The sequence below is a fragment of the Archocentrus centrarchus genome, chromosome 13 (assembly GCF_007364275.1).
Source record: "Archocentrus centrarchus isolate MPI-CPG fArcCen1 chromosome 13, fArcCen1, whole genome shotgun sequence".
NCBI lineage: Eukaryota > Metazoa > Chordata > Actinopteri > Cichliformes > Cichlidae > Archocentrus > Archocentrus centrarchus.
The window spans coordinates 14,192,780-14,220,735 of NC_044358.1; the positions used below are offsets into that span (position 1 = coordinate 14,192,780).

Consider the following 27,956-nt stretch of genomic DNA (forward strand, 5'->3'; position numbering starts at 1 on the left):
GATTATAACATATCTTTCTTGCTTTTGATTGTCAGCTACATAACATAAGCTGTTAAACTGTAAATGAATATAGGATACATTAATGTACCAGGCTTGTACCTTAAAAAAAAACATGCGCAAAATGTGAAGTCCATAGTTAAAGCTACACTGCAGTATATTTTTTTTTACAAGTGCAAATGGTAGGCTAGTAAGTGCCAAATTAAACCCTTTTAAATTTCATTGTACATTCTGTATAATGACAATAAAGGCATTCTATTCTATTCTATTCTATTCTATTCTATTCTATTCTATTCTATTCTATTCTATTCTATTCTATATACATTTGATCATATGGATGTGTGTTGCTGTCCATGTTGCTTAAACCTTTGCTAATACCAATACCAAAAACTTGGACCCTGCATTTTTTCCTGCTATTGATTGTCAGAAACATAATATAAACTGTGAAAATGTTCTTAATGTGCTTTAATGTGGGCTTGTACTTTAAACATGCAGTCTAATTTGATTTTACCTTCATTTAATTCTGTCAACAACAACAAAAAAAGTTGTAAATATGCAGCCTATAGGAATTGGGCATAATTTTTTACAATTGCAGACAGGGGGGTGGTATATTTGTTGTTTAAAAATGAATACAATAATTATCATATTATAAAAAATACACTGTGTTTAACCCCAAATGAATCGCCTTCACAGTGGGGCGCCACCGTTTCATGACGCTGAGATAATTGCTGTCCATGGTGCTGAAACCTTTGTGGTTTCACCAAAACTAAGGACCCTATAGTGGACCCAGTGCATTTTTCTCCTGCTCTTTGGTTGTTAGCTGCGCAACATAAACTGTTAAAACGTAATTAATTATAGGCACACATTAATGTGCCGGGCTTATATTGAGAAGTAAATATACAGTCACATTTTATTTCACCTGGACTTTTATAGGATATAGTTTACCCACAATTATCATGGACCAAGCAGAGGTCATTGATGGTTTACAGAGCTTTTCATTCACCACCACGTCACTGCCTGTATCAGCAACTCGGTATCATTATCAACCACTGGAAATCACAGGGAGAAAAACCCTATAGGCTAGCTAAAGCCGCGATGCTGTCAATGATTAGTGTGGATGTGCTGGCACAGGGCAGGTAGAGTGAGAAAAGAATAGGAGAGGGAGTGATTTGGAGCGAGAGACGGAGAGAGAGAGAGAATGAGGGAGGGAGGGAGAGAGAGAGAGGGAGGATGCTGCCAGCGGAAAATGGCTGCTGCAACCTCAAGCCTATCCTGATACACCGAAACGACATCAAGGTGGAGAGAGAGAGCGAGAGCAAGAGAGAGAAAGATTAGGAAAATGAGAGCAGATGGAGAGAGAATGTGAGTGAGTCTGAGTGTTTCCTGAAAGGAGGATAAAAAGAGAGAGAGAGAGAGAGAGAGAGGGAGAGAGAGGAGACCCTGGGGTGGGCTGCTGCAAGCGGCGGGCAACACCGAGCCATGGAGGGCGAGTAAGTCCTTACATTTTCATTTTTAACATTGCACATATGTATTCAGCCGTCCGCCAAAAAAAAAAGAAGACAAAAGAAAAACGGATAGAAAGAACGCCACCACCCTCAGTGTTACACCAGTATCATGCACTGTTATCACATCGGTGCTCTACAGTTTAGCAGGCTGCCGAGAATAAAAACACCATTACGTAGTTTTGAATCAACAGCATACACCCCATTTCCGATATCCACGCCAAAACGTGATAAATGTTAAGCCACCTACATGTGGACCTGTGCGTTTGGATGACTGGCACGCAGCGTGCACGCACAAAATTAACGAAATAACAATTAATGTATTGGGCAAACATCAGGGACTATGCAGCAATTCAAAAAACGAAATGCGTGGTTGGTGATTGGTAAAAACAAGCACGAAATCAGTCAGTGTGTAAAATGTATGGGGGGTGCGGGGGGAGGCGAAATATGGCGAGTTTGGGGCCAGCATCGCGTCATTCAAGACATGGCTACAGTAAAACGAGGGAGGGATGGAGGCGTTGTGATTTTTATCAACGTGTCTCGGGGTTTCATTATGATTTTTAAAGCCAAACTTTATGAATGAAATGTGATTTTCCTCTCTCCCTCACTCTCCCTCATTCTCACCCCTCCTCTCCTTCTTCCCTTTTCTAATCGGCCCCCTCCCCCCATCTCTCGTTTCCTCTCCATCCTCTCACCCACTCGTTCGTCTTTTTCCTCCTTCTTCCCCTTTTTCACACGCGATTGTATTGTATTTAGGCCTAAAAGTTTTTTTTTTTTGCGGCGAAATGTATAACGCGCAGTGCGATGTCGAATCCAGTCTCGCTCAGTCCCATTCATAAAAAATATAACATAATATCGGGGTGTGTTAATGAGTGCGTGCAGCAGGGGCGGAATGCAGAAAAGGAGCGTCTTAAGAAAATAATTGCAACAATTATAATTCAGTGTAAACTGAAAATGGCAAAAAGATGCGGCTGTGCATGCGTTACGTCCACCTGTCGACCTGCAGTGTTGAATTATAGAGCGGCTTCGTTTTTGTGAGGATGCCGGGCCTCTGATGGCGATGGGTGCGTTCATTGATACGTCTATCTGGGAAACACTCATTCTTCCTCCCTCCTCCCAGTTGGCCATTTATCTCCTCCTCAACCTTGGCGTTCTTTCTATCAATTTGCGCCATAGCCCCTTAATTTTGAACCCATGTAGCTTACACTGTAGCTTAAAATTCAAACTTTAATATACTGTTAGCAGCAGAAATGCTTAAATAACACCAGGCCAGACTGAGCCACTGCTGCTTAAAATTAGATTTACCCAACACATGAGTAATTGCCTTGGCTCTTAGTTATTGTATGATATACCTTTGAGTGGTCATGTTGCAAAACCAGGACTCACAGTCCACCAGGCCAAGCGGTCGGCTTTGTGTTTTGTGTGTGAATTTCCTCATGGAAGTGTGCGCTGGCATCAGTCCTCACCCTGAATTCTGTACTGAATTGTGGTATTGTGAAAGTTGATCTGGCCTTATCGGGTTTTGCTTGAATGACTGTGCATATCAGTTGCTGCAAGTGTTTGTGCTTGTGTATGTGTGTTTATTATTAGGGTACGTTGTTTAATCAGCCTGGGCGTCTGCTCACTCTCTTGGTTTCCCTGACAGTGTGCGTGTTCGTGCGGTGGTGATGACACGTGATGACTCCAGTGGCGGTTGGGTGCCCCTTGGAGGTGGTGGCCTCAGTCATGTGGTCATATGTAAGGGGCGGAGTCATGATGGCAGGGGACGGAGGGAATACATCATACGTGGAGAACGACTGCGAGATCGAGCAGTGAGTGTGTGCGTGTGTTATGTCTGTCTTTGGTGACACGTTGCTCATCAACACCACCCAAAGACTGTAGATCTGTGTTATGTGACTGACTGACATGACTTAAGGAGGGATCGTATCTTAACTCATTAACTAACTTCTTAAATTGTCTGGAATGCTGTTTCTGTCTAGCCGGTGCTGGAGTGTGCGGTGCAAAAAGGGTTAGTGTACAACAAGGTGAACCCCATCTTCCATCACTGGCGAGTAGAAGATCGAAAGTTTGGCCTTACATTCCAGAGCCCTGCGGACGCCATCTCCTTTGAGAAAGGGCTTCAGACAGTCATAGACAAGCTGGACAGAGGTAGACCTGAGCCACATATCAAAGCTGATTTATAGCAAATATGTAAGAGAACCTAAATCCTCTCTTTTCACATTATCAAGGCTCTGACTCACCCTCGTCCTCCACACCAGAAGAGGCCGACACCGAGGACGATGGACAAGCTGTGAGCAACTGAACAGTTCATTGTTTGAGCACATATTCTCTGACAGGGGTTTGTGTATGCTGTCACCTGACCCAGTTGCAGTCATTGTTTTTTGATTTGTGGGGTGACATGCAACCTCTGCCAGTCTCATACAGGAAGTGAGTCGTCATCCAACAGCAGAAAGGAGATGCTTCCCAAACCCATCACCATAGTGACAAGCGAGTCATCGTCTACTTGCTTCGTGCGGTCGGAAGAGTTTAGTTTTGGATCCAGCCATGCTGTAACCACTCAGACACCTGCCCAGGTAGCACGCCACCTCCTGCTCCAGCTGTTCTCTGCTGAGAATAACAGGCGCAGCTTCATATCATTTGAAACTGATTTTCCAGTTTCTTGCACATGTTCTCGTCAATAAGCTTTAAAAGCTGAATGCTGGTCGCTGCAGATTAATACTGAAGGGGTCTGTCAGTTGTTTTAGGTCTACTGGGAGAAGAATTAGTTATATTTAAATCCATATATTTACATTTGGTCAATGAAAAAAAACAGAAGATTGACTGTTTGCACCCCCCCCCCCTCCCCCCTTAAGTCCATACTTTTAGCATCACCTACAAGTTTATACATAAAGTGAATACATAAAGTGACACTGTAACAAACCTGGCGTTCTTTATTTCTGATGTGGGATATCCGAGAAATGAAAAGCTTCTATAATCACTGCCGTAGTACACAATGTTCCTGACTCACTCTGTAATCCTACACCCTCTCCACAGATCCACACCAGGTCTGGCCAGCATCAGCTCTCACAAATGACGGCTGTGTTGAATCCCCCGGCGCCCCCACCCCCACCTCCTGCTCCTCCTACTCCTCCTGTAGGTCCCCCAGCCTCATCTCCCCTGTCCCCTCTCTCACCCACTATTTCGCTGCTGGAGGAGGGAGACCTGCACAGTGTGGACCCTTGCAAAGACCTGTGGGGCTCTCGAGGTTATGAGGACTACAGACGGGCAGGGGCCACAAGGACTATGGTTGGAGGGCTGACAGGTGGTGTGGTTGTTGGTGGTGGAGGGAGCCTGCAGGACAAGTCAGAGCTGTGTGTGGTTCGCTTTGAGAAGGAGCTGGCGGGAGTGGGTTCGGCAGGCTGTGATGTGACTGTGAGCCTGGACAGTAAAGCCTCCCAGCGTTTGTCCTCATCGTCACCCATCTGTATGTCCATGCCCAATGCTGTATCCGGTGTGTCCTCAGGTGCCGGCTCACCCCAAGAGACGGGTAAAGGCTCGCCTTCCCCCTGCTGCATCCACACCTCGCTGGCCACTCCCCGATCGAGGACTCGTAAGAGAGGAGGAGGAGCAGCCAGCAGCAGCGGTGACCCGGGGGTGATCTCTCCCGATGATGACAGCCCGTGCCCTCAGGCTTCATCGTCATGCTCATCTCGCTGTGTGTACTGCCGCTCTGTTTTCAGCGCTTCAGAGAATGGGCGGGGCCGATGCAGAGATGCCCCGGACCCGGCCCTGCACTGCCTGCGCCAGTGGACCTGTGTGTGGTGCGCAGAGAGTCTGCTCTACCATTGTATGTCGGACTCTGAGGGAGAGTTCTGGGAGCCTTGTTCATGTGATGACTCGATGGGGGGCCACCCGCACCCCCTCTGCTGTGCCCGCTGGTTGGCCCTCTTGGCCCTGTCACTCTTCGTGCCCTGCATGTGCTGCTACCTGCCTTTGCGCGCCTGCCTGCGATGTGGGGAGAGGTGTGGCTGCTGTGGGGGAAAGCACAAGGCAGTCCGATGAGGCCGGGATTTTGGGAGGGAGGGGTTTCCTGGACCAAGGGGGTTTGGGTAGAGAGGAGAGAGCACCTGTTGGAGAGTGGGCGGTTGGCCCTAAGTAGGAACAGTGCTCTCAGTAGACCCAGACCTCTGGCCCGCCAAAGCCCCACAGCCTCCCGCTGTATTTGGCTCTTTCTCTTTTCAACCTGGGGCCTTCCTCACTGGTCCATGCCTGCTGTAGGTGCATTGCACTCAGACCAGGCTGTGTGGGAGTCATAGTGGATTTACTGAGGGACGGCTGATCTAGAATGAGCCGTCAGTGACTTTATCACAGGAAGAAGGTGGCAGAGGCAACAGTGAAGTGTACACTGTTTCAAATGTCCTTTTTTTGTTTTTGGTTTTTTTTAGAAAGAAAAAAACAAAAAAACAAAAGATGTTTATATATATGATTGTTATAATTTTAATTGGTATATTTTATTAAATGTAAAACATTGACAGATTCCCCAAATGGCACACGCATTCACGTATTCACAAATGAGATCTTGGGGAAGTTATTTGTTGGCCTGTTCATCAGTCAGATGAACAGATGTCACCCTTTACCTCTAATTTTACCTCAGATGTTACTAAAAAACTCGCTTAAGGGAGGAAAAAAGAAGGCAGAGACGTTTGGCGTCAGTGAGCACATGGTGCATGCAGTCTTCAAGAAAGTACGAGCATCTGAGACCACTAGTGTTGTTGATTAAAGTATTAGACCACAATGAAGGAAAGGTTATCACATGCAAAGAGACAATTATTGTTAAGGGAAGTTGCAATGACAACCACAAAGACTTAAAAGTCATAACATGATTCATGGCGTCCTTTGTAACCAACCACAAGGTTACTTTTGCTTCCTAAAAAAAAAAAAAAAAAAAAAAAAAAGGAGAGAATGTGTGTCTGACATTCAACAACCTCACTTTTGCACATACATGTCTTTTTCCCATCTTCCCAAGTATTTTTAATATTAGTCATAGAAATCCTCACATCCCACCACCGTACTTGTCGAATCAGTCAAGGTGCTTACAGCTGAGGCCTCTGAGCGCGTCTATTCTACCTAACGTACACGACGACTGCACTTTCCCCAAAGAAAACCAAAACAGGACCCCGTGGTAACCAATCTGCTGTCTCGGCCTCTGTGTGAGATGCCACCAAAAACTGAAGTGCAATGAGCAATGTTTCAAAATGTATTTTTGTACCAGTGACTCGTGTTAGGACACACTGAACGGTAACGCAAAAGTGTTGAAACTGGGTACTGTAGTGTTGCTGTCCGAAATCACAGAGGATAAAAAGCCTCAGAGACAAAGGTGGTCTTTGAGCAGCAGCACGCAGGTGCTGTCCACTGTTGGCCCTGTGATAAGAAACGCCGCATTAGCTTGAAAAAGCTGAATGAAGGCAGGTTTTTGTTGGCAGATGGTTCGCTGAATGTTGCTTTAACTACAAAAAGCTGCTACTTTAAAGTCGCGCCCTAACTCTACTCAAACTTTCCCTCTGCCGCTTGGAAATCGGAAGCTCCAAGTTTCTATTGCACCAGGGTGCAGAGGACGCTAACAGTGAGCAGACATGCTTTTTTTTGTGGGTTTAAACCTGAGATTAAAGATGAATTTGCCCCAAGACATTTTTTAAAATGCTGCTGGTGATATATATTGCATTTCCATGTTTTATTTTGCTAATTAGTGGGATTTATTTCTATTTCCAGTTAATAACCAGTTAAGGAAAGATTAAAAGCTCTTTTAAGCCAACAAATTGATTACTGGGACATAAAAAAAATCTAAATGTAATTCCTCATAATTAGTTTGCAGTCTGATGGTTTCAGCTTGTAAACTGACATCTGTTACATAAAACACGCATCAGCTCCTCCACAGAAAGGCGCGCCGCTACCAAAATCAAATACGAGAAAAATTGGGTTTATTTTTGTTAACTGAAGAAACTTAAATAAGGCAATAACAGTTATTGAATGAAGATTGAATGCAACAAGCTTTAAGACTTTCCTTTAAAAAAAGATGCTGATTTTGCAGCTTTAAGAAAGTGTGAGTGCTGGGAAATAAATGGTAACTAATGTAAAATATAACAGAATAACACATGAAATGCATCATCGCCAGAAAGGTGATACAAGTGGAGGTGATAGATGCACCTTCACTTTATCGAAGGAAGCCAGCATCACCTGGGCGGACCTGAAATTATGGCAGAATAAACCTTTCAGAAGCTTCATCATATTATTTACATTTTAGGTTTAGCCAAGAACTTTTATCCAAAGTGACTTAAAGTGAGTGAACAGGCAGCAGGGCTCAGAGTCAGGACACACAACTACTGATGAACACAACCCTTGACCTCTCGGTTACGGGACATCGTCTTTACTACTAGGCCAGCCTGCCGACAACGTTGGTCTTCTTAAAACGATGGTTATTATTTTTGTAAAGAAACCCTGTCACAGTGGCAGGAAACACAAACTCAGTCACAGGACTGCCGTCTCTGACCCCACGTGAAACCACACACACACACACACACACACACACACACAATCCCCACAAATCTCCAAAGCATAGACCTGCACACACACACACGTTCACTTGATGGTGCAGACACACAGAACTAGTAAAGCCATTGCACACAGTTTGCTGCTTCTGGTTCAGACACGGTGATGAGTTCAGTACTGACAGTCATGCAGGCCCCATTCTTACATCTTAATAAATGTGCCTTTTGATTTGAGTAATCAATAACTTATGATTTCTAAGTAACTCTGTATTAAGTACTATTTCCTTTTTTGGTTATTAATTTCTGCCAATGTGCATATTTCCAAATCTACGTATTTATTAGTTTCAAAGTAATTACTGAGATATTACCTGTTTATTTATTTATTGAGATATTTATTCTGATTCTTTATTTTTTTGAGACAGGTTTTTAATCTTCTGTGCTGTCTTACTTCTGACTTTGTGCCAATGTGCTGCTTTGAGGTGTTACATATCGTGGGTTTGTATCATTATTAAACCCTCACTCTATATTTTAAACCCGTGTTTTCTTCTTTCTCACGTGTGCGTGTCCCAAACATGCCTTCAAACTCCTATTTTATAATTATTCCACAGAGCTATGGGAGCAATCTTAAAAATAAGTCTGTAAAGGTTTTTTTCCCTGTAATTTCTTACTTTTGACTAATACTCAAATATTTATTATATAGTTTTATAAATGTGAGTCTCTCCGGTGACCATTAGAGGGCAGTAACAGCTTTAAATACAGACCTTAAAAAAGGGAAGAAGAAGACGACACAAACCAAAGGTCCACTAAAAAAATAAAATGCAGCCTTTCTATGATAAAACAGACCAAAGCTGTGATTGGCTGCTGGGCTCAGTTACTTCACAGAGTACATGTGCTGCCGTTTATGCTTGAGGATCTCAGTGGACGTGAGGGTCAGGTCTTGATTGCAGACATCACAGTGATAAACTCTGGTAAGGCTCGACACTGAGGAAGAGCCTGCTTTTCCACCTTCTGGCTCTGAAATGAAAATGAAAATTGGACACAATTAGCCTCAAAGTTTTTATGTCTTCTAAAATAAAGCATGCAGTCTCAGGCTTAATGTGCTACAGTAATCAGCACAGTAGAAAAGAAATTCCCGACCTTCCTCGGGCTGCTGCTGTTCTCCAGCCGGCCTGCAGGAAGCTTCATGATGCATTCGTTCCAGTGGAGTCAGCGGCATGTAGAGGTCACAGTTAGGACAGCTCCAGAACGAGCGTAAACACTCGCTGTACAGGTCCTTTGAATCCTGCAAATCATGTTTTAGAAATACTGAAATAATGTCTTTAATCAGAAGACCTGCACGCTTTCATTCCAAAGTGATCTATTTTCATAGACATTAAACTGCTCATTTTCATTTTTAATTATACTCATATATAAACTGCATGTTTTTAGCTGTGAAAGGGGCAGTACAGTCTTCAGAAAGTTCTTGATTCCATGTAAAACTATTATAAAAACTGCGTTTTGTCACTAGTGATGCTAGCTGAGCTTCTGATTGTTTCACTCATCTACCTGCACCATATCTAACAAAATGAAAGGAACACTTTAATCAGAATTCAGCAGGTAAACGTCTGTGACACTGATGTGGTCAGTTAAGCTTCAGTGGTTGTTTATCAGTTTCAGCTGCTGTGGTGTTACAGGTGCACTATGAGAGCAGGTTCACCCTGAGCACATGTGACAGACCTGAAAGGGTCTGGAGAAGCCGTGGAGAACGTGATGCTGCCTGTAACACCGTTCAGCATGTTTGGTGGTGGGTCAGTGATGGTCTGGGGAGGCACATCCACGCAGGGACACACAGACCTCTGCAGGCGAGGCAACGGCACCCTGACTGCCATCAGGTATCAGGATAAAAATGGTCTCATTAGGAGCCCCGACACTGTCAGGCATACATACAAACATGTGGGGGCCACAAAAACTACCAAGGACCTGCAGTGAACTTTGAGCTGAATGTTTCAGCCTGCTGCATCATGTTTCTTTAAATTCAGCCTCTGCAGGCTGATGATTTTCATTTCCATCAAACAATGTGGCGTCCTTTCATTGCTCTCCCATCACTGAGTCCATATCAGTGCAGATATCCAGCTGATGGGTTTTCAGCAGTGAGCGTCCACCTCAGGATTCAGCAGCTCGTAGAACTTCTAGCAGCAATAAGTTGAAGCGATCATTTTCTGTATGACTTCATGAGTCTGAGGCCTGACCCCCTCGTCTTCACGTCTTCAGCTCTCTGAAGGGCCTTTCACAGCACCTTCATTCTTGCTGTGTTTGGGGTCATCGTCCTGTTGATGACCCAGTTTGATGAGCTTTAGCTGTGGGACTGATGACCTCACACGTGACCCTAGAAAACTTCTGTGCTCACACTTGCTGATGATCAATTAATCAAACACATTTGATTAGCAGCACCTGGCTGCTACTTCCCATCTTAGTTTCTCTGGAAGGAGTCAGGGTGTAATAATTATTATTTTAAATACTTGCTTCTACATTGTGGCATAGCTTTTGTTAAATAAATAATGACATGTAGTGTTATTCATCTGAGGTTTTAGGACCAGATGGTTTTATGTATCATGTAAAAAAAGGTGTACCGTGAAACAGAACAGAAACAATGACATGTTGATGTTTTTGTGGATTGCTGCACTTTCAAGCAGACTCACAGCCAAACAGTTGTAGGTGAAGAAGTTGGTGACACGCAGGCCTCCTTTAATGGGGTCCGGCTTCGCCTCGGCTCCTGGAAACAGCGGCTCTACATCTGGAGCTTTCGTGTTAGACAGCACAGACTCAGACTGAGGACCGACGTACAGGTTCTGGGTCTGGAAAGCTGAGAGTCGCCGGAGGCTGTAACTGACCTGTCAGGGAAAGTAAGAAATACACAAAAAATGATTATTTGCATTTTGGTTTTCCTGCTTTATGACAGAATCATTTTATTCACCACTTAGTGACGTGTTCGCAACCAGGCTGACGCGTCAGTACCTCAGTGTAGAGCAGGAAGCGGACCAGGCCTTCACTCAGCTTCTGCACCTCTCTGCGGGACACCCCCTGCCCGACTGCCGCTCCCCCCGTCGAGCTCTGTCCCAGCCGGGCCTGCAGCAGGCGCTCCCACTCAGCCCTGCGGGTCAGAGCTGTGGACAGCACCTTCAGAGCCTCCTCTGGCTCCCTCAGCTCCAGCTCCAGCCAGCCGTCCACCACCAGTCGCGTACAGTCGGCGTTCGTGTCCACAGAGTTCGCAACCAGCAGCAGCGCCTGCTGAGCAAACTGGAACTGATTAATGCATCATTGTAATCTGAACTGAGAGTACTGAAGAGACCCTGAGATGAAGCACAGTTTTGGTTTCCACAAAGTTTGCTGCTTCAGTGTTTTTGGCAGATGTTTCTATGGTACACTGAAGTATAATTACAAGCATCTCATAAGTTTCAAAGGCTTTTATTGACAATGACATCAAGTTTATGCAAAGAATCAATATTTGCAGTGTGGGTCCTTCCTTTTAAAGACCTCTGCACGCTGTCAGTCAGCTTCAGCCTTACTGGTGCTCCCCCCAGCTGGAAACGGCACCGCTCTTCACCGATCTGTTGGAGGAGCTGCTCTCAGAGGACGTTTTAGTGCCATTCTTTATTCACAGCTGTTCTTAGGCAACATTATGAGTACATGAAGAGTCTCAGGATGCTTTACTGCTTCATCAGAGAAAAGGACTTCACCCCAGTCTTTGCAATTAACTGATCACTCTGTGCAACATTGTGGGGTAAATGCAAACTGACATCATAAAAAGTGAAGCAACAGACTTTGTAAAACCAAAACTCCACGACTGTAAATGAACTAATGTGCAGAGTAACGGTGGTATGCTGAGAAGGATCTGGAATATAATCCCAAAACCTCCGATGTCATCAGTGCATCCTCCCTTCTCTGCTGTATCTGTGTGTAAACTGTGACCTGACACCACGCTGTTATTCACCCTCCCAAACTTCCTCTTTATTAAAGCTGTAACCTGACATTTACTAAGTGAAAATTATAATTAACCCCCACAGCACATCCGTGTACAAAGAGCAAACCGTGCGATCCGTTAGCTCAAGTTAAAATGTATGAAATGTGCCACACTGGAGCGAACAGCAGATCGCTGTGTGAACTCGCCGTCCTACTTGGAATCAAACTGGATTATATCAGGTCACCTCACAGGACTGTAGTGGTTTGTGGTGGGAATAAGGAAATCCCACATCGGTACTGACTTGCAGCGCTGGAACCCGCACACAGTTCGATAAATAGGGTTTGTTGGTCTCCAGCAGAGTGACGAAGGCCAACAGCTGGTGTTTGGTGCTGTCCCTCCTATCAGGCCCTGCAGGCAGGAAACACAGACGAGGACGGACACACAGATTACATCCAATCCAAATCCAGATTACACATCAGGCATCCAAGAGAAAACTGGGAGGAGGAAACAGGTGGTTAGAAGAAAGTGGCTCAGAGTGCAGAAAAAGAGACATTTTCTTTAACTGCTGAGGAGAATGGTCGCTGCTGTTCCTGAAATGCTTTAAGATATGCAGGTTACATTTTCTCTATGCCACAGAAACCTGGACTTAAATTCAGGAAATAGAGTTTCACTTAGTGTTTTCTCTAGTTTGAAAGAGACATCCATAAAGAAACTTTAAGATTGAGAATTTAGGCTGTGCTTTAATCTGCGTTTAAATATTCCTAAATTTAATTTAATCTCCCAGTGTCATTTTAAGAAGCACTCGTTATCTGAATTTGCACAAATATCAAATAAACAGAATTAGAAACCTCTGATTTCACAGACTAAATCAGGTGGAACCTGCTGCCATTTTCAGCTCAACGCTCCGTCACGCACCGACATGAACACGTTATGACTTTATTTGTTTCAGACAAGATCAGCAGAAAAGTTTCAAGAGCCAGTTTGATTCCTTTCCCTGCCAAATATCCACGTCTATTTTAAAGCATCACAGATTAATTAATGTGCATGACCCATCCTGCACGGCACAACGGAGAGAGAGAGAAAGCCAGATATCAAGTGATCTTCTGCTAAAAGCTATAGCAGGCGACAGCCTTGGCTGAACATTAATGACACTAACTCATGGACAGAGTCCCGCTTGGTTAACGAGGTCAGGGAGAACCTAAACCGACGGATTCCAGATGATTCCAACTTTACTCCCAACAAAACCGACCAAGTTGGAAAACAATGGAAGGACTTTAGAAACACAGAGTGACCTCAGCCCTGGACCCTGGGCGGACCATCGCCGCTGACACACCTGTGACCTGCCTTTAACAGCGAGCGCGTCGCCTCTGACGCGTCTGATCAAGCTCGCTCTGAATTACCGTAATTACACGACTGTTTGTCCTGTCGCAAAAATTCAAACAGTTTCTGAAAGAAATTGCGCTTCACACCCAACACCGGCTTATTATGGCATTAACTCATTTTCTCTTCCACAGACTGATAACAGTGATGCTCTATATCACTGATTAATTTGAAACAAAAGTTTTAGGCAGATTACCAACTACAAGCCTAAAACCCCCCACTCCACAGACGACCTACAAACTGCAAATAGACTGAACGAGTTCTATTGTCGTTTTGATGGTCAGTTCAGCAGCCTTCACACCTCCACCAGTCCCAACTACAATACAGCCAACACAAATATTCACCCCCCAACCTCCCCCTCTCCCCACACCTCAGAGAAGCCCACATCATCAAGGACTCCCACCCCAGAGTCCCCCTCCTCCCCCACCCCCACAGTCTTTTGTATTCAGGAGGACCAGGTGCTAAAGCAGTTCAGGAGTGTCAAAGCTCGCAAAGCTCCAGGTCCAGATGGTGTCTCACCTGCCACACTGAGACACTGTGCTAACGAGCTTGCCCCATTGTTCACGAACATCTTCAACTCCTCACTGGAGGCTTGCCACGTGCCTGTCTGCTTTAAAACCGCTACCATTGTTCCTGTCCCCAAGAAGCCAAGGATCACAGGACTTAGGTGCCGTTTACACGAGACCGTTTTCATTTTGAAACGGTGTCGTTTTGATGCGTTTCGGCCTTGCGTTTACACGACAACGGTGTCGTTTTGATGCGTTTCGCCCTTCTGTTTACACGACAACAGAGTGAAAACGATGTGTTTCAGAAACGGGGTCCAGAGTGGAGCGTTTCAGAAACGCACCGGCTTGCGTTTTCGTGTAAACACTTGAAACCGGGGTGATTTGAAAACGCTCGACTCGCACATGCGCACTATGGTTGCGACGGCCAGTTTTTCGCGCACGCGCAAACTGATAAACAGTACTCGCGGATTCACGAGTGCTTCTTATGCTTTTCCTGTGTTTTTACCGTTTTGTAATTCAGCGTTGTGTGCAGCAGCGATCCAACCTCATCATCGGTCCACACAAAACCTCTCACATTGGCCGTTTTGTAAGTAATGAACAATTTGCCGCACTACCTACTGTGTCACTCCACACATGCGCGTCTTGCGTAAACAAACTGCAAAGAGAAAACCAACGCCAACTTGTGGCCTGGCATGGGAACTACATCGTTTTCATCGTTTCACATGTCCTCGTGTAAACGCGGATCGTTTCTGAAACGCCATCGTGTAAACGAAAGGCTGAAACGCATCAAAACGACACCGTTTCCAGTGAAAACGGCTTCGTGTAAACGGCACCTTAATGACTACAGACCTGTGGCACTGACTTCTGTGGTCATGAAGTCATTTGAGCGTCTGGTGCTGTCCCACCTCAAGTCCCTCACAGCCCCCCTTCTGGACCCCCTGCAGTTCGCCTACAGAGCCAACAGGTCTGTGGACGACGCCATCAACCTGACTCTGCACTTCATCCTACAGCATCTGGACTCCCAGGGAACCTACGCCAGGATCCTGTTTGTGGACTTCAGCTCTGCCTTCAACACCATCATCCCTGATCTCCTCCAAGACAAGCTGTCCCAGATGAACGTGCCAGATCCCATCTGCAGGTGGATCATTGACTTCCTGATGAACAGGAAGCAGCACGTGAGGCTGGGGAAGAATGTCTCGGACTCCCGGACCATCAGCACTGGCACTCCTCAGGGCTGTGTCCTCTCTCCTCTGCTCTTCTCCCTGTATACCAACTGCTGCACCTCTGACCACCAGTCTGTCAAGCTTATTAAGTTTGCAGACGACATGACTCTCATCGGACTCATCTCAGACGGGGACGAGTCGGCCTACAGGATGGAGGTCAAACGTCTGGCGTCCTGGTGCAGCCACAATAACCTGGTACTGAACGCCCAGAAGACAGTGGAGATTATAGTGGACTTTAGGAAGCACACAGCCCCTCTACCCTCCATCATCCTGACTGACACCCCCATCACCACAGTGGACTCTTTTCGCTTCCTGGGAACTACCATCACCCAGGACCTCAAGTGGGAGCCCACCATCACCTCTGTCGTCAAAAAGGCCCAGCAGAGGATGTACTTCCTGCGGCAGTTGAAGAAATTCAACTTGCCAGCAAGGACCATGGTGCAGTTCTATACTGCCATCATTGAGTCCATCCTCACCTCCTCCATCACTGTGTGGTACGCTGGAGCCACCACTAGGGTCAAACAGAGACTACAGCGCGTTGTGCACTCTGCTGAGAAGGTGATTGGCTGTAACCTCCCATCTCTCCAGGATCTGTACACCTCCAGGACACTGGGGCGTGCAGGTCGGATCACAGCCGACCACTCTCACCCTGGGCACAGACTTTTTGACCCTCTCCCCTCAGGCAGGAGGCTACGGTCCATACGGACCAGAACCTCCCGCCATAAGAACAGTTTCTTCCCCTCTGCTGTTGGACTCATGAACAATTACCGTAAGACTGTTACCACCACCCTCCACAAACGCTGATGACCCTATGTCTATGCACCTGTCTGATTGCACTGATGTACATATTAGTGGAATATAGTTTACATTCTTCTATCTTTTAATTAGTCTCTGCACTGTATATTTTGTAATTTTGTAATATTGTGCTATAGTTATAGCTCTAATATCTCTGTATATTTGCAATTTGTATACTTGTATATTGTCTTATAGTTTTTATACTTATTTGTTTTTTTTCTGTAAGCACGAAGTACCGCAGCAATTTCCTAATGCTGTGAACCTGTTCACCCATATGGCAATAAAAACCTTCTGATTCTTCTGATTCTGATTCTGATTCTGATCACTATAACATGGACTCATTCTTAATGCAGGTCACTTTACCCATTTCTCTGGTGTCATCCTCAGGCAGCAGTAACACCTCTGGGTCACTGGCAAACACACTGGTTGGGTGGATCACCACGCCCTGCTTATTCTGTGTGTGAAACACCTACACAACACAAGATCACAAAATTTGTTTAATCAGCATACAAAGAATCACTTTACCGGCCTGAAGCTGTCCTCTAAAATCGTACGTTATGAAAGGAGGCTCGGCGCAGGAGGAAGCCCGACCTGGTCAGAGTCTTTGCGGGCGGAGTTATGCTCATCGGGAAGCGCCAGCTGAGGGTAGAGGCCTCGGCAAAGCAGAAGCTTGAGCAAAGCCTGCTGGTGTGAGGACAAGTCCTGACTGACAGCCTCCTGCAGCTCTGACACGTTGTGCCGCAACTTAAACTTCACCTCCTGTTGTAAACCGAACAGCACCACAGAGAAAAATACAAATAATCACTCAGAGCACAACTCTCACAAACTTAAATACAGACGCAAACCTCCACCTCTGCAGAGAATGACTTCATACAAGCATAACAACCAATTTCATGTTGACAAAAGCCTGAACTCTCAGAACTTCCCTCCATGCATTCCTTCAAGATGCAGCCTCTGGGGAAAAACTGACTACCTACAAGGCAGCACCTGCTGCCATAATTTGAAAGTGGCACTTACTGTTGTGTGCGGTGCATGCAAAATAAAGCATGCATGCTATATTCTGTAGTGAGTTTGTAGCGATCATTTTCTACATTACACTTTTTCTAAGGTACCTGTATGTCCATATTCTTTCCTGATCCCTCCTTGTTCTTCTTCGCTCTTCGCGTTTCCTCTGTGTCTGATCCTGAGGACAAGTCTCCTTCCTGGCCCTCGTCCAGCCTCAGGACTTTACGTTTGCTCCCCTCTTGCTGCTCATGATCTCGCTTCAGCTGATGCAGCTTCTTTCTCTCAGTTAGCTTCTCCCTGCGTTGCTCCCGGTCGCCACCAGAGGGAGTGCTGCCCTCTGATTCCACCAGGTCATGGCTCCTCAGCAAGTCCTAAAAACCAGACGGACTTCAGTGTGACTGCTCAATCATTAAAATATATATATGTTTTATGAATCTAGGAACTGCTGTCTGAGGAGCCTGCCTTGAACTGTCTGCGCAGGTTCACCATCTCATACAGCCGCTGCTCCTCTAAGCCTCTCCTTCTGCACCATTTTCTTGATGCACCCCCCCTCTCTCCTTTCACCTGTTGGGCTCAAACAAACAAACAAAGTTTTGTGTCCGACGAAGACCATCTTATATTCTAACTGCTGCAGTGTCGATTCCCTTTAGCCACTGTCACATGATGCTTTTCTGACTGACCTCCACCCAGGCATTGAAAGTGTTGAGCAGCGTAAAGGGGTCTCCCTGGTTGCTGTGCAGGGGCTGTCGGGCGGTGCCACAGTCTGGGTTGTGCTGTGAACTACGCAGGAAAGGCGACTGAACACTGAGGGCTGCTGCCACCGTCAGCACTGGCTCCACCAAGTTAAACAAACAGCCCAGAACCAGCATCTTCCCTAAATGGACACAAACACACTTAACCTGGACCCAGCTGATGGAGAGCTCCACTGTGATGCTGCCACATCATGTGAAACTTTGCATAATTCCTTTTTGTGAAAGAGTCAAAGCCTGAAATGATGTATTTTAACATGCTGAAAACTTATTATTTATTGCATTCGATAATATTCAATATGGTCCTGCTGTAAGAAATCTTACCTATGACCACATCAACAGGCAGTTGTGCCAGCAAACTACCAATAGAGGTCAGTTCACCATGTCTGTCTAGCGCCCCCTGTTGCTTCAGATAATGAACTGCGTTCTGGATACTAGCAGTCGGGGGTGGATCAATGAAAACAAAAGAGAGTGGATCTCCAAGAGACATGCTCTTCATCTGCAAGAACAGACAAGAACAGATAAAGCTAAAATGTAACCACAAGAGCTCAAAGATAAATTCCTATCCTGCTGTTCACACAATGTTACTACCTGAAGAACGAGGGAGTCCAGAGCCACTCTGTGGATTTCAGGCACCGGATACGGTGCGAAAGCATTGTAGTCAGACTCAGAGTAGAGACGGTAGCAAACACCTGGACCCGTACGACCAGCTCGACCTTTTCTCTGCTCGGAGCTGGCTCGGCTGATCCAGAACTCCTGCAGACGTTGCATCTTGGCTTTAGGGTCAAAACTCATTTCTTTTACCTTTCCTGCAAAGTTGGATTAAAAAAATAAATAAACCAGTGCTTACTGTTGCTCTTCTGCTTTTAGGCAGTATATTATTTTGCTGTTGTTAAAACTATAACATTCCCTATATTTAAAAGCTAAATGTTAGCTGCAGCTTCTCTGGAGCCTTTCACGTCCTCATTTAAAGGAGTTTTGCCATTTTAAAACAAAGCTACACAAAAACACCTGTACTCCCAGTTCCATACCTGAATCAACAACAAAGCGCACCCCATCTATTGTAACTGATGTCTCTGCAATATTGGTAGAGATGATGCACTTCCTCACCCCAGGAGGAGCAATGTCAAACACCTAAACAGTAACAGAACAGCAGAGAAATTAGAATTAGCAAACTGAAAGTAACAGCCTCAAAGCTGACTGTACCTTATCCTGCTGGGCAATCGAGAGGGTGCTGTGCAGTGTTAAGATTATCCAGCGACGTGTGTGTGTGGCATAAATCTGACAGGCCTCCTGGATGGTGGAGATCTCTGCTACACCGCTAAGAAAGAGCAGCAGGTCACCGCGCTCCTCTGGGGGGTAACGCTGATCGATGCCCTGCAGGATGCGCAGGTATGGTCTAGGATCCAGTTTCTCTGACTTTGAGGACTGCTCCTCAGGAGGAATAGGCTGGTAAATCACCTTAGCACCAGAGCCAGAGAGAAGGGCAGAGCATTAAACAAATTTAACCCTCAGAAAAGTCTGCTACTTTGCCACATAATTTCAAAGTTTAATGGTTAAAATTTCTAACACCGACACCTAGATTATCAAAAATACACTAAAACATTTTATTGTGCACTTTTTTCATAAAAACAGAGCAGGTAGAATAATTAACAGTACAACAGCACAATACTTAAAAAATAAAGCAGCTTTTTTAAACTTAAATAATTTGACTTGTTCTTTGTTGTTGGTCCAAACTGAAAAATCAGATGCTCTGGCCCACGATCCTTTCAGTGCTCACCTGAATAGGAAACAACCTGCCCGGGACCTGCAGCACAGGAGCACCACTGAAATAATCGGAAAACAGTTTGATGTTGATGGTGGCCGACATGAGGATGAGACGCAGGTCTGGGCGGTCAGCCAGCAGAGAGCGCAGGACCCCAAGAAGAAAGTCACAATGAAGGTGTCTCTCGTGGACCTCATCCACAATCACCACCTGGTACTGAGCCAGCGTCTTGTCCTGCTGGATCTGTCGAAGCAGCAGCCCCTCTGTAAGGAACAGCAGCTTGGTGGCTGCGGTTCGACTCGTCTCAAAGCGGATCTGGAACCCCACCTGAGAAAGAACAAGAAAACCGGTGAGTTCTGAATTATGAGAAAGGGTTAAGATGGCCAGTTGCCAGTGTTTCTCCTCTTTGCATCTTCTCTGAAGAGTGGCAACATGGGAGCCTCAAAGCAACTCTCAGATGAGCTGAAAACAAAGATTATTCAACATCATGGTTTAGGGCAGGGGTCGGCAACCCACGGCTCATTCAGGCTTAATCTGCGGCTCTGTGTGGCTCACAGAAGTAAATTATAAGTATCCAATTGAAGTGCATTTTATTTTTGTCAGTTCGGTTTTTGTTGTAATTTTAAATTAGAACATTACTGTGATCTTGAAATATTAAAATAAAAAAATTTTAATTTATCTATTTATTTATTGTCGTTTCTCACTCGCGGTAGCCGCTACCGGCTTCCGCGAGTATTTGCGGCTCTCACTGTTTTGTTTTCTGTGGAAACCGGGTTCAAATGGCTCTTTCCAGATTACAGGTTGCTGACCCCTGGTTTACGGGAAGGATCCAAAAAGCTCTCTGAGAGATTTCAGTTGTCAGTTTCCACTGTGAGGAACATAGTGAGGAAATGGAAGACCACAGGCACAGTTCTAGTTAAGGCCCGAAGTGGCAGGCCAAGAAAAATCTGATAGGCAGAGGCGAAGGATGGTGAGAACAGTCATCCAGTCAAGCAGAATCCAGACTCTCATTGGAAGCTATAGGAAGCATTTAGAGGCTGTTATTTCTGCAGAAGGAGGATCTACTAAATATTGATGTCATTTTTGTGTTGGGGTGCCCAAACTTATGCACCTGCCTAATTCTGTTTAAATAATTATTGCACACTTTCTCTAAATCCTATAAACTTCATTTCACTTCTCAAATATCAGTGTGTTTGCCTGCTATATGATAGATTGAACTGAAACTGCTGATCCAAACAACCAAAATCATGAAAATTATCAGGGGTGCCCAAACTTTTTCATACCACTGTAACTTATATTTCACTCGAATAACGCAAATGAAGACTTTTTATTCTACTGGCTGTACCCCCTTGCTATGAATAAAAAAAGATTATATTGTTTTTATTTCCTAATCAACTGAAAAATGATCAATGAGCAAATTTCTAACAGATTATTTTTATTTATGTAATAGATCGACCCAAATTATACAGTAAGTGTAGGAGCTAAAGTACCCGACCTTTCCTAAAGTCTGGTTTAATGTGACTCTGTGTGTGCAGGTGAAGGACGAAGGGTCAGGGCTGACTTCAACCAATGGAAGAACCTATACCGACGAACCTTTGATCCATACTGATTGAGGCTCTCAAAGCTGACCCTCTTTGCGAGGGATATACAGGCGATTCGCCGAGGCTGGGTGCAGGCGATGTTGTCGAAGCCAGCAGAGAGAAGGTACTGAGGGACTTGGGTGGATTTTCCACAGCCCGTGTCCCCTGCCACCACAACCACTGGATGAAGTCGCACGAGTTCCACTATCCGATCCCGGTACTGGAAGATAGGCAGGTTCTTTTGCTCCCGGCGGAGTTTGGCCAGTTTGCCAAAACTCTGTTTCTGGCAGAAATCCAGGAAATGCAGGAGAGCCAGGCGGCAGTCGGAGACCTCCCGAGGCCCCGGCCCCGAGGACCTCTGCCTGCTTCTGTGCTCTGACTTTCCCATGCGCTCCTCAATGTCCCTGGTGCACACAGACACGTTAATCCGATAGCGAGCATCGTACTCTTTAGGAAGGCCGAGATCCACCTTTCCCCTGTCCTTGCCCTTTTCTCTGTCCTCTTTTCTGACTCCAGAGCCTGACACGTCCCTCTTAACTTTAAACCTCTGGAAGCGCTCAAAAAAAGCCCAGAACTCCTTGTGTTCGGGGCTGCCAGCCTGGACGTAGTCCCGCTCACGGAAAAACACCTCGTCCAGCTGGGCCCGGCACTGCGAGCTGCCCCAGTCCCAGCTCCTCCTGTCTGAATCCATAATAACTGAAAGCAGCGTTATTCAGCTCCACCAGCAGTAGGCGGGAGTCAAGTCAACCCCCCCTTTAAAATAAATCCAGCGTTTACATCCACGTTAGATAAACTAGAGCAGCTGCCGAGGTCCTTTCAAAACACATTTCAGACGCTAAACTTTCATATTTACGTGTCTGACACAAATCCTCAACATTGCTTTAAAATAATAAATACTGTCAAACTTTGCGTTACACCGGGAAGAACAACAGCTGCTGGAAAACTGCACACTTTAAATGAGGGACCATAACACTGTCGGACCACTTCCGGCCCGTCTTTTAAAAATTTCCGGTGAAAACCAGTGCTGGGAGAGAAAGAATATCACAGGGAGCCAAACTGAGGCTTTTTCAGGGTGATTTCAGGGTGTACCAGATCTGTCAGACGGCTGATGACTGTTTAGTTCTTCTAATTTCTAATTTCTAATTTTATGTATTTGGGACAATGCACATTAATAAAAATCAATACTTTGTACAGATTGTAAATGAGCCAGATTATAGCATATTTGCTAATTTGCATCTGTAGTCCCTAGGCAGAAGGACAAACAACAGAAGACGTCATGAGTATACAATAACAGTAAAAAGACAACACGTTGACAAACATTCAAACAATATACAAGTGAAAATGAAAATTAGTGAAAGTGCGAACATGTCTGGGAACTTTTAATAAACTGCTTAAGGTGCTTTTTAAAAGTACTGTAAGTGGAGCATTCTCTGATGTTAGTCGGTACAGTATTCCAGAAATGACCCCCTCTGACTGACAGAACCGTTTGTCCAAAGGTTGTTTTTCTACGGGGGATCTCAAGGTCTCCTCTGGAGGATGCTCTGGTGCCAAAACCTCGGTCAGATCTTAATTTAATGTATGTAGAAAGTGGAAGTGGAGCTAGTCCATGAAGAACTTTATAGATTAAGCAGCTATTTTTAAATTTAATAAAATTTTCAAAATTGAGCATGTTGTATTTTTCCAAAATATTACACTGATGATATGACAAGGGCTTTTGATCAAGGATTTTTATAGCCTTTTTAAATAATGTTTCTATTGGTTTTAAGAACGTATCTCCAGTGAGTGACCAAGATGTAATGCAATAATCTATATGTGAAAATATCATTGAATGTAGAAAAATCTTAGCTGAATTAATTGTCATTGATGGTCTAATTTGTTTGAAGTTATTTAAATTAAATAAGATTAAGATTAAGATAGTGTTTATTCGTCACATGCACAGTTATACACAGTACAATGCACAGTGAAATGTATTTTGTACCTGCAACCATATATACACACACATATAAATAAGAAGAATAAAAATTTAATTATTCTTGCTGTAAGTTTTATATGTTTTTTTAAAAGACAGTGTGGGATCCAGTGTGACCCCAAAGTACCTGAAATCCTGCACAACGTCAAGCTCTTTTCCCCCCAGGAACACACTAGACCGCTCCAGTTTTATAGGTTTTTCTGATGCCATCAGAGACTTTTCTGTGTGCTTCTTGTATTTTAAGAGGATTCAGACGAACTGAGGTCATTACCTAAAATAAAAACTTTGACATAAAATAAAATCAGATGTTCAGCTGTTTTGAGCCGACACTTATCCTTGTTACAATAAAGTAATATTTCTCATTATTATCCCAACAGTAAGGGGTCCTTAAAGAATTCACTTAAATTGTAGGCATCTTAGATCCCAAACTGGCAACAGTGACTGTCCTGTACTGACACCTGCTTCAATTAAAATACACAAGGCACTAAAGGAAACAGGCTTTTATTTTATTTATTTTGCAAGAAAGAACCCCCCCACCCCCCCAAAAAAAAAAAAAAAAAAAAAAAATCAGCAGTAATACAAACACCGAGGTTCCGGTGCTCGTTCTTAAGAACGGGCCTGTGTTTCCACCGCGCTTTGTCCCCTGATCCTTTACGTATGAGTGTGGGCGGGTGAAAATGAACTGCTCACACCACGAGTCTGTCATTTATTTAAATTTCAAACCGTTCTAAATAATATACTTAGGACTTTGTACAGACCGACGTGGTTTGCTTTAATTTGGATTTTATATACTTTTTCAACTGCAGATGCTTCTGAAACCAAATTTTCACCTTTGCATCTGAACACAGATTTTGCTCATGTACTCATAACTCATGCAGTGCTTAACAAATTAACAGTAATTACCAAAACAAAGATTTGTTTTTATTTCTGTAATGATTATTTCTGTAAAACATGAATTTAGTTTGTCTAAAAAGCACTGAGGTGATTTTTAGTTTTAAATAGATTTCAGGAAGATTTCTAAAATATTTCTGCTTTATTGTTTTTATGGCAGGTGGTCTAATAAATTTGCTAAGCATTGTAGGTCAGATTTACACATTTTTATAATTTTCATGAATTAAAAATGGCTCACTTAGAAAAGTTTGACCATAATCATAACATGCAACACTTTATATTTGACAACACAGAAAACCACCAAACTCAGAATGTGTTCTTTGGATTTTTTTGTTGCATGCTGATAAATATTCTATTCTATTGTATTCGAAATCCCATCAGTTTATTTTAATGTTCTAATACCTTAAAATACCAACAACAAAAAAAAAACTATGAAAAATACCAAAAAAAACAAAAACAAACACTGACTACGGCACATATGCAACACTTTCTTCATATTTGACAACACAGGAAAAAATAAGAAAAATAATTTTTTGGTTTTTTTTTTTTATCGATGCTCAATTGTAACATTGGAGTGAGTAGAGTCCCAGTCAAAGGTTTTGACTGGGACTCTACTTCAGTTGAATTGATATGATGCCAAATTAGATGTTTTAAGATTCATTCATTTCAAATTAAGATTAGAAAGCACCAAACAAAAAGAATCCATCTCCTTTGTTTGATTTCTCTCTAGAGAAAAATCCCAACAATCAAATGATCCTCTGTGAGCAGCACTCGGCGACGGTGGGGAGGAACAACTCCCTTTGAACAGGAAGAAACCTCCGGCAGAACCAGGCTCAGGGAGGGGCGGCCATCTGCCGCGACCGGTTGGGGATGGTGGGACTCAAAAAGGAGACATGCGGAAGTGCACTAGAGTTTTTGGAATTTTTAAAATGCTGAAGTACATTTTTTACATTTTTTACATTTGATTTGGAGCTAAAATTCATTATAATTTTTAATAAATGATTCAGGATTTTAAAAGAAGCAGGGCAGTGGGGAAAAGTCTAAAGGCTAATTTAATCATCGCTGTAACATAGGTAAAATAGTTCATGCTAAATCCTGCTAAAATGCACCATCTGCTGGTCAAAGTTATGCTGCATTCACCCTGATAAGCCAAGGCATTGTGGGTAATCCTCAAAGCTAAGAAGATCGCTGAAGAGGTAACGTTCTCCACGATGTCTGAAGAAGAAATGTGATTACTTATAGAATATGTTTATGTTTTCACTTATGCATATTGTCGAACTATGTTTTTTGTAGATCACGATAGTTCTGCTGTTCTGTTGTTATTGTTGTGTTTCAGAAATGCTTAGTTGTGTGAAAACCTAGCAGGAAAATTCCCATGCAGTAATCCTACGGCTCCTCCTTGCAGAAGGAGCGCTTGTTTTTGTCACCAGAGACTGACCTTACCTCTGTGCCCAATGTGTGAAAATGCAGGTATGTTTAACCAAAGAACACTTTGTTGTAGCAGATGGTTAGCACTCAGCTTCATTGAGTTTTATATAAAGACAGAGTTAACTTATTTTTGTATTGTTCAGAAATGTAAGTTTATAAAATCTAAAACAAAGAAATGGCATCTAGTAAACAAAATATCAGCATTTTATTTTATTTTCAGAACGTTTAATTAATTGCTTTATTTTCCTCGAGAGGTATATTCACTGTTAGTTTCTTTGAATTGATATCCACTATACGATCACTGTAAATTCCAGTAGTTTTATTTTAATTGTGGGTAATCCTAAAAGCTAAGAGGATCGCTGAAGAGAAGGAGCGCTTGTTTTTGTCACCAGAGACTGACCTTACCTCTGTGCCCAATGTGTGAAAATGCAGATGCCGATTAAAGACAACTGATGCCACAGCTTGGACAATTCCTTGTGAGTTATTTGACACACCCAGAAGAACCATCAGAACCACCTAGGTCACAAAAGCAGCACCTAAACGGCTTAAGAAAAGCTCTTCCCACTGCTGAAAAGAATCTGGAAACTTTGGACTTCTTTGGGGGAGGACTGGGGGAGACACCGAGCTCCAGTTTCAGGTTCCTCAGGAGAGCTTCGTCAAAAGAAGAATCGCAGGCCAGAGCAGCCTTCAACACCTTGCCTGGGGATCCAAACTCTTCGATGAGTCTTTTAGGTAAGGATTTGGTGACTTGGTACATGGAGTCCTCAAGCTTTCCGGCAGACTCTATGTTGCTGATTTCTTGGTTCACCAAATCTTTTAGACGGTCCAAGATCATGTTTGTTTCTGCGGTAGACAGAAGCTGTTGCTTCTTGGATTTTGTGATGATCCGAATTAATAGAAAGGAACTGAGGTTTTTGGATAGTCTCTCAGTATCATACGATGACACAGACACTTGAGAGAGTCCCTGCTCGGAGTTTTTAGAGGGTGACGGCTGCCTGATGTGACCCTTTGAAGGCTCGGACTCGGACCTTTTCCCCAGCGATGTGCACTCGGGCCTTAATGTTGGCACAGAGCGACTGGATGTAGGAGAGCTTTTTACCAGAAAGAGGCTGTGCACTGCTGTACTCAAAGTAGATGCTGGCCTTGAAGGAGAGGATGCTGCAGAGCCTCTGCCACTTTGTTCCGAAGCATCTGACTCTTTCTCTTTCTGCTGTGTTGGGGTCTGGGCTGCTGCAATAAAGTTCTGGATGTCTGCTATGGCCCCAGAAACCTTGTCATTTTCAATGGTTTGCTCTAAAGCTTCATTCTCCAGCCACAGGACAACCTTCTGCACACATTTTTCTACCAAGTCCTCTATGAGAACATAGAGGACCTCAGAAGAAAACGGACGCACTAAGTCGCTTACTGCATGTGGCGTCCTGGAGATGACTGAATCTGATAGAGACCTCCCCATCACAGGCACTGGTTATAATGGTTATTGACCATTACAATATCAAACACTTTGATTGTCAGCTCTCTTGTAAAATCCTTGATCTCAGCACTATTATTAATGTTTTCCAGGATATTGGAACCATCCTTTGTCAGTTTGTTATACAGCTTATTAACATCTGACTTGATGGTGTCAAAGCTGACTGGAGAAGAAGATTTAACTGCGTTCTCCAGGGTTGGTGCCTCTCGAGAAGAAGCACGGGAGGATGTAGAAGCCTCAGGATAAGGACTTCCAGGCATTGATCTTGGGAGGCTGAAATCAAAACTCTCAAAGGAGGCCTCTCTCTCATCCTGAAGGGATTTAGGCGTACTTACCAGAAAAACAAAATATTTCTTGTTTTTTTGAATTGCTCCCTTCAGCTCTTTTCTCAACTTTGCAAACTCTTTCTTGGCAAACATGTAAAACAGATGTTTGCTGTCTGTTGATGGTGAATATGAGGTGTAAAAAGCTCTCAATTTATTGATGATTAACCTCCAGTTAAAGCCAGTTATGGGTGAGCTGGGTACCATACTGAACTCAGCAGAATCAGGATCCTGGTTGTCTAACATTATTTTGACAATGTCTTCTGCAGCTTTTTCTGCTGGGACTGGAGCTGGGATGTTTTCAGCTTTTGCCTCACTTTCTGTGAAGTCCTGGGTTTCTTCATGTTCTTCATCTTCCTCATCATCTTTAGCGTGCTCCTCTGTGACATCTGCGTCTCCATGCCATCTAGTGAGAATCGAACAAACCTTACGGGTGGCTGATTCTGCTTCAATGATGGATGTGTTGCTTTCATCACTGGACTGACCGGGACTAGAATCATCTCCCCTTCTCACGCAGCACTGCTTAAGCTGACCTGCATACCTTCTTAGGCATGAGACAGCGTGAGAGAGCATGCGACGCAGGTTTTTTATGTTTCTCATTTTTCCAGTTATGTAGATCGCAGGGTCTGAAGGCAAATCGGGGCTTTCTGTGATCAGAGAGACAACCAGGGACATCTTATCCGCGACCTCCCTCTCAATCATCTTTGTAAGCTTCTGAGCGCTCTCACATGTCTGCTTCACGACATTGAGAGCACTGGCGATGCTGGCTGAAACAGAGTTATGGCTTTATTTTTTCCCTTATCTCCTCTGGACTTTCTCCCCTGAGTGTCTGGCATTGAATTTGAGGCAGAGAAACTCTCAGGATTCTGGTAGTGGCAATCTGAATGATTTCAGAAATCATATCAGCCAGA

The 27,956-nt window shown here is 44.1% G+C and overlaps 2 protein-coding genes across 2 annotated transcripts; one reads left to right on the forward strand and one right to left on the reverse strand.

Moving 5' to 3' along the window:
* Positions 1-1,426: 1,426 nt before the first annotated feature.
* spred3 (sprouty related EVH1 domain containing 3) lies at positions 1,427-6,003 on the forward strand. The gene is made up of 6 exons (XM_030744146.1): positions 1,427-1,487; positions 3,145-3,310; positions 3,479-3,647; positions 3,728-3,789; positions 3,914-4,072; positions 4,533-6,003. The coding sequence occupies exons 1-6, from the start codon at positions 1,477-1,479 to the stop codon at positions 5,538-5,540; spliced, it is 1,575 nt and encodes a 524-aa protein (XP_030600006.1). The 5' UTR covers positions 1,427-1,476; the 3' UTR covers positions 5,541-6,003.
* Positions 6,004-8,512: 2,509 nt separating this feature from the next.
* Positions 8,513-21,923, reverse strand: dhx34 (DEAH (Asp-Glu-Ala-His) box polypeptide 34). The gene is made up of 16 exons (XM_030744145.1): positions 20,980-21,923; positions 19,402-19,713; positions 18,828-19,082; positions 18,653-18,755; positions 18,213-18,430; positions 17,946-18,120; positions 17,553-17,746; positions 17,335-17,436; positions 16,980-17,243; positions 16,459-16,626; positions 16,231-16,336; positions 12,265-12,371; positions 11,018-11,287; positions 10,702-10,893; positions 9,161-9,305; positions 8,513-9,037 (listed from the first exon to the last, which is right to left on the reverse strand). The coding sequence occupies exons 1-16, from the start codon at positions 21,655-21,657 to the stop codon at positions 8,895-8,897; spliced, it is 3,432 nt and encodes a 1,143-aa protein (XP_030600005.1). The 5' UTR covers positions 21,658-21,923; the 3' UTR covers positions 8,513-8,894.
* Positions 21,924-27,956: the final 6,033 nt, after the last annotated feature.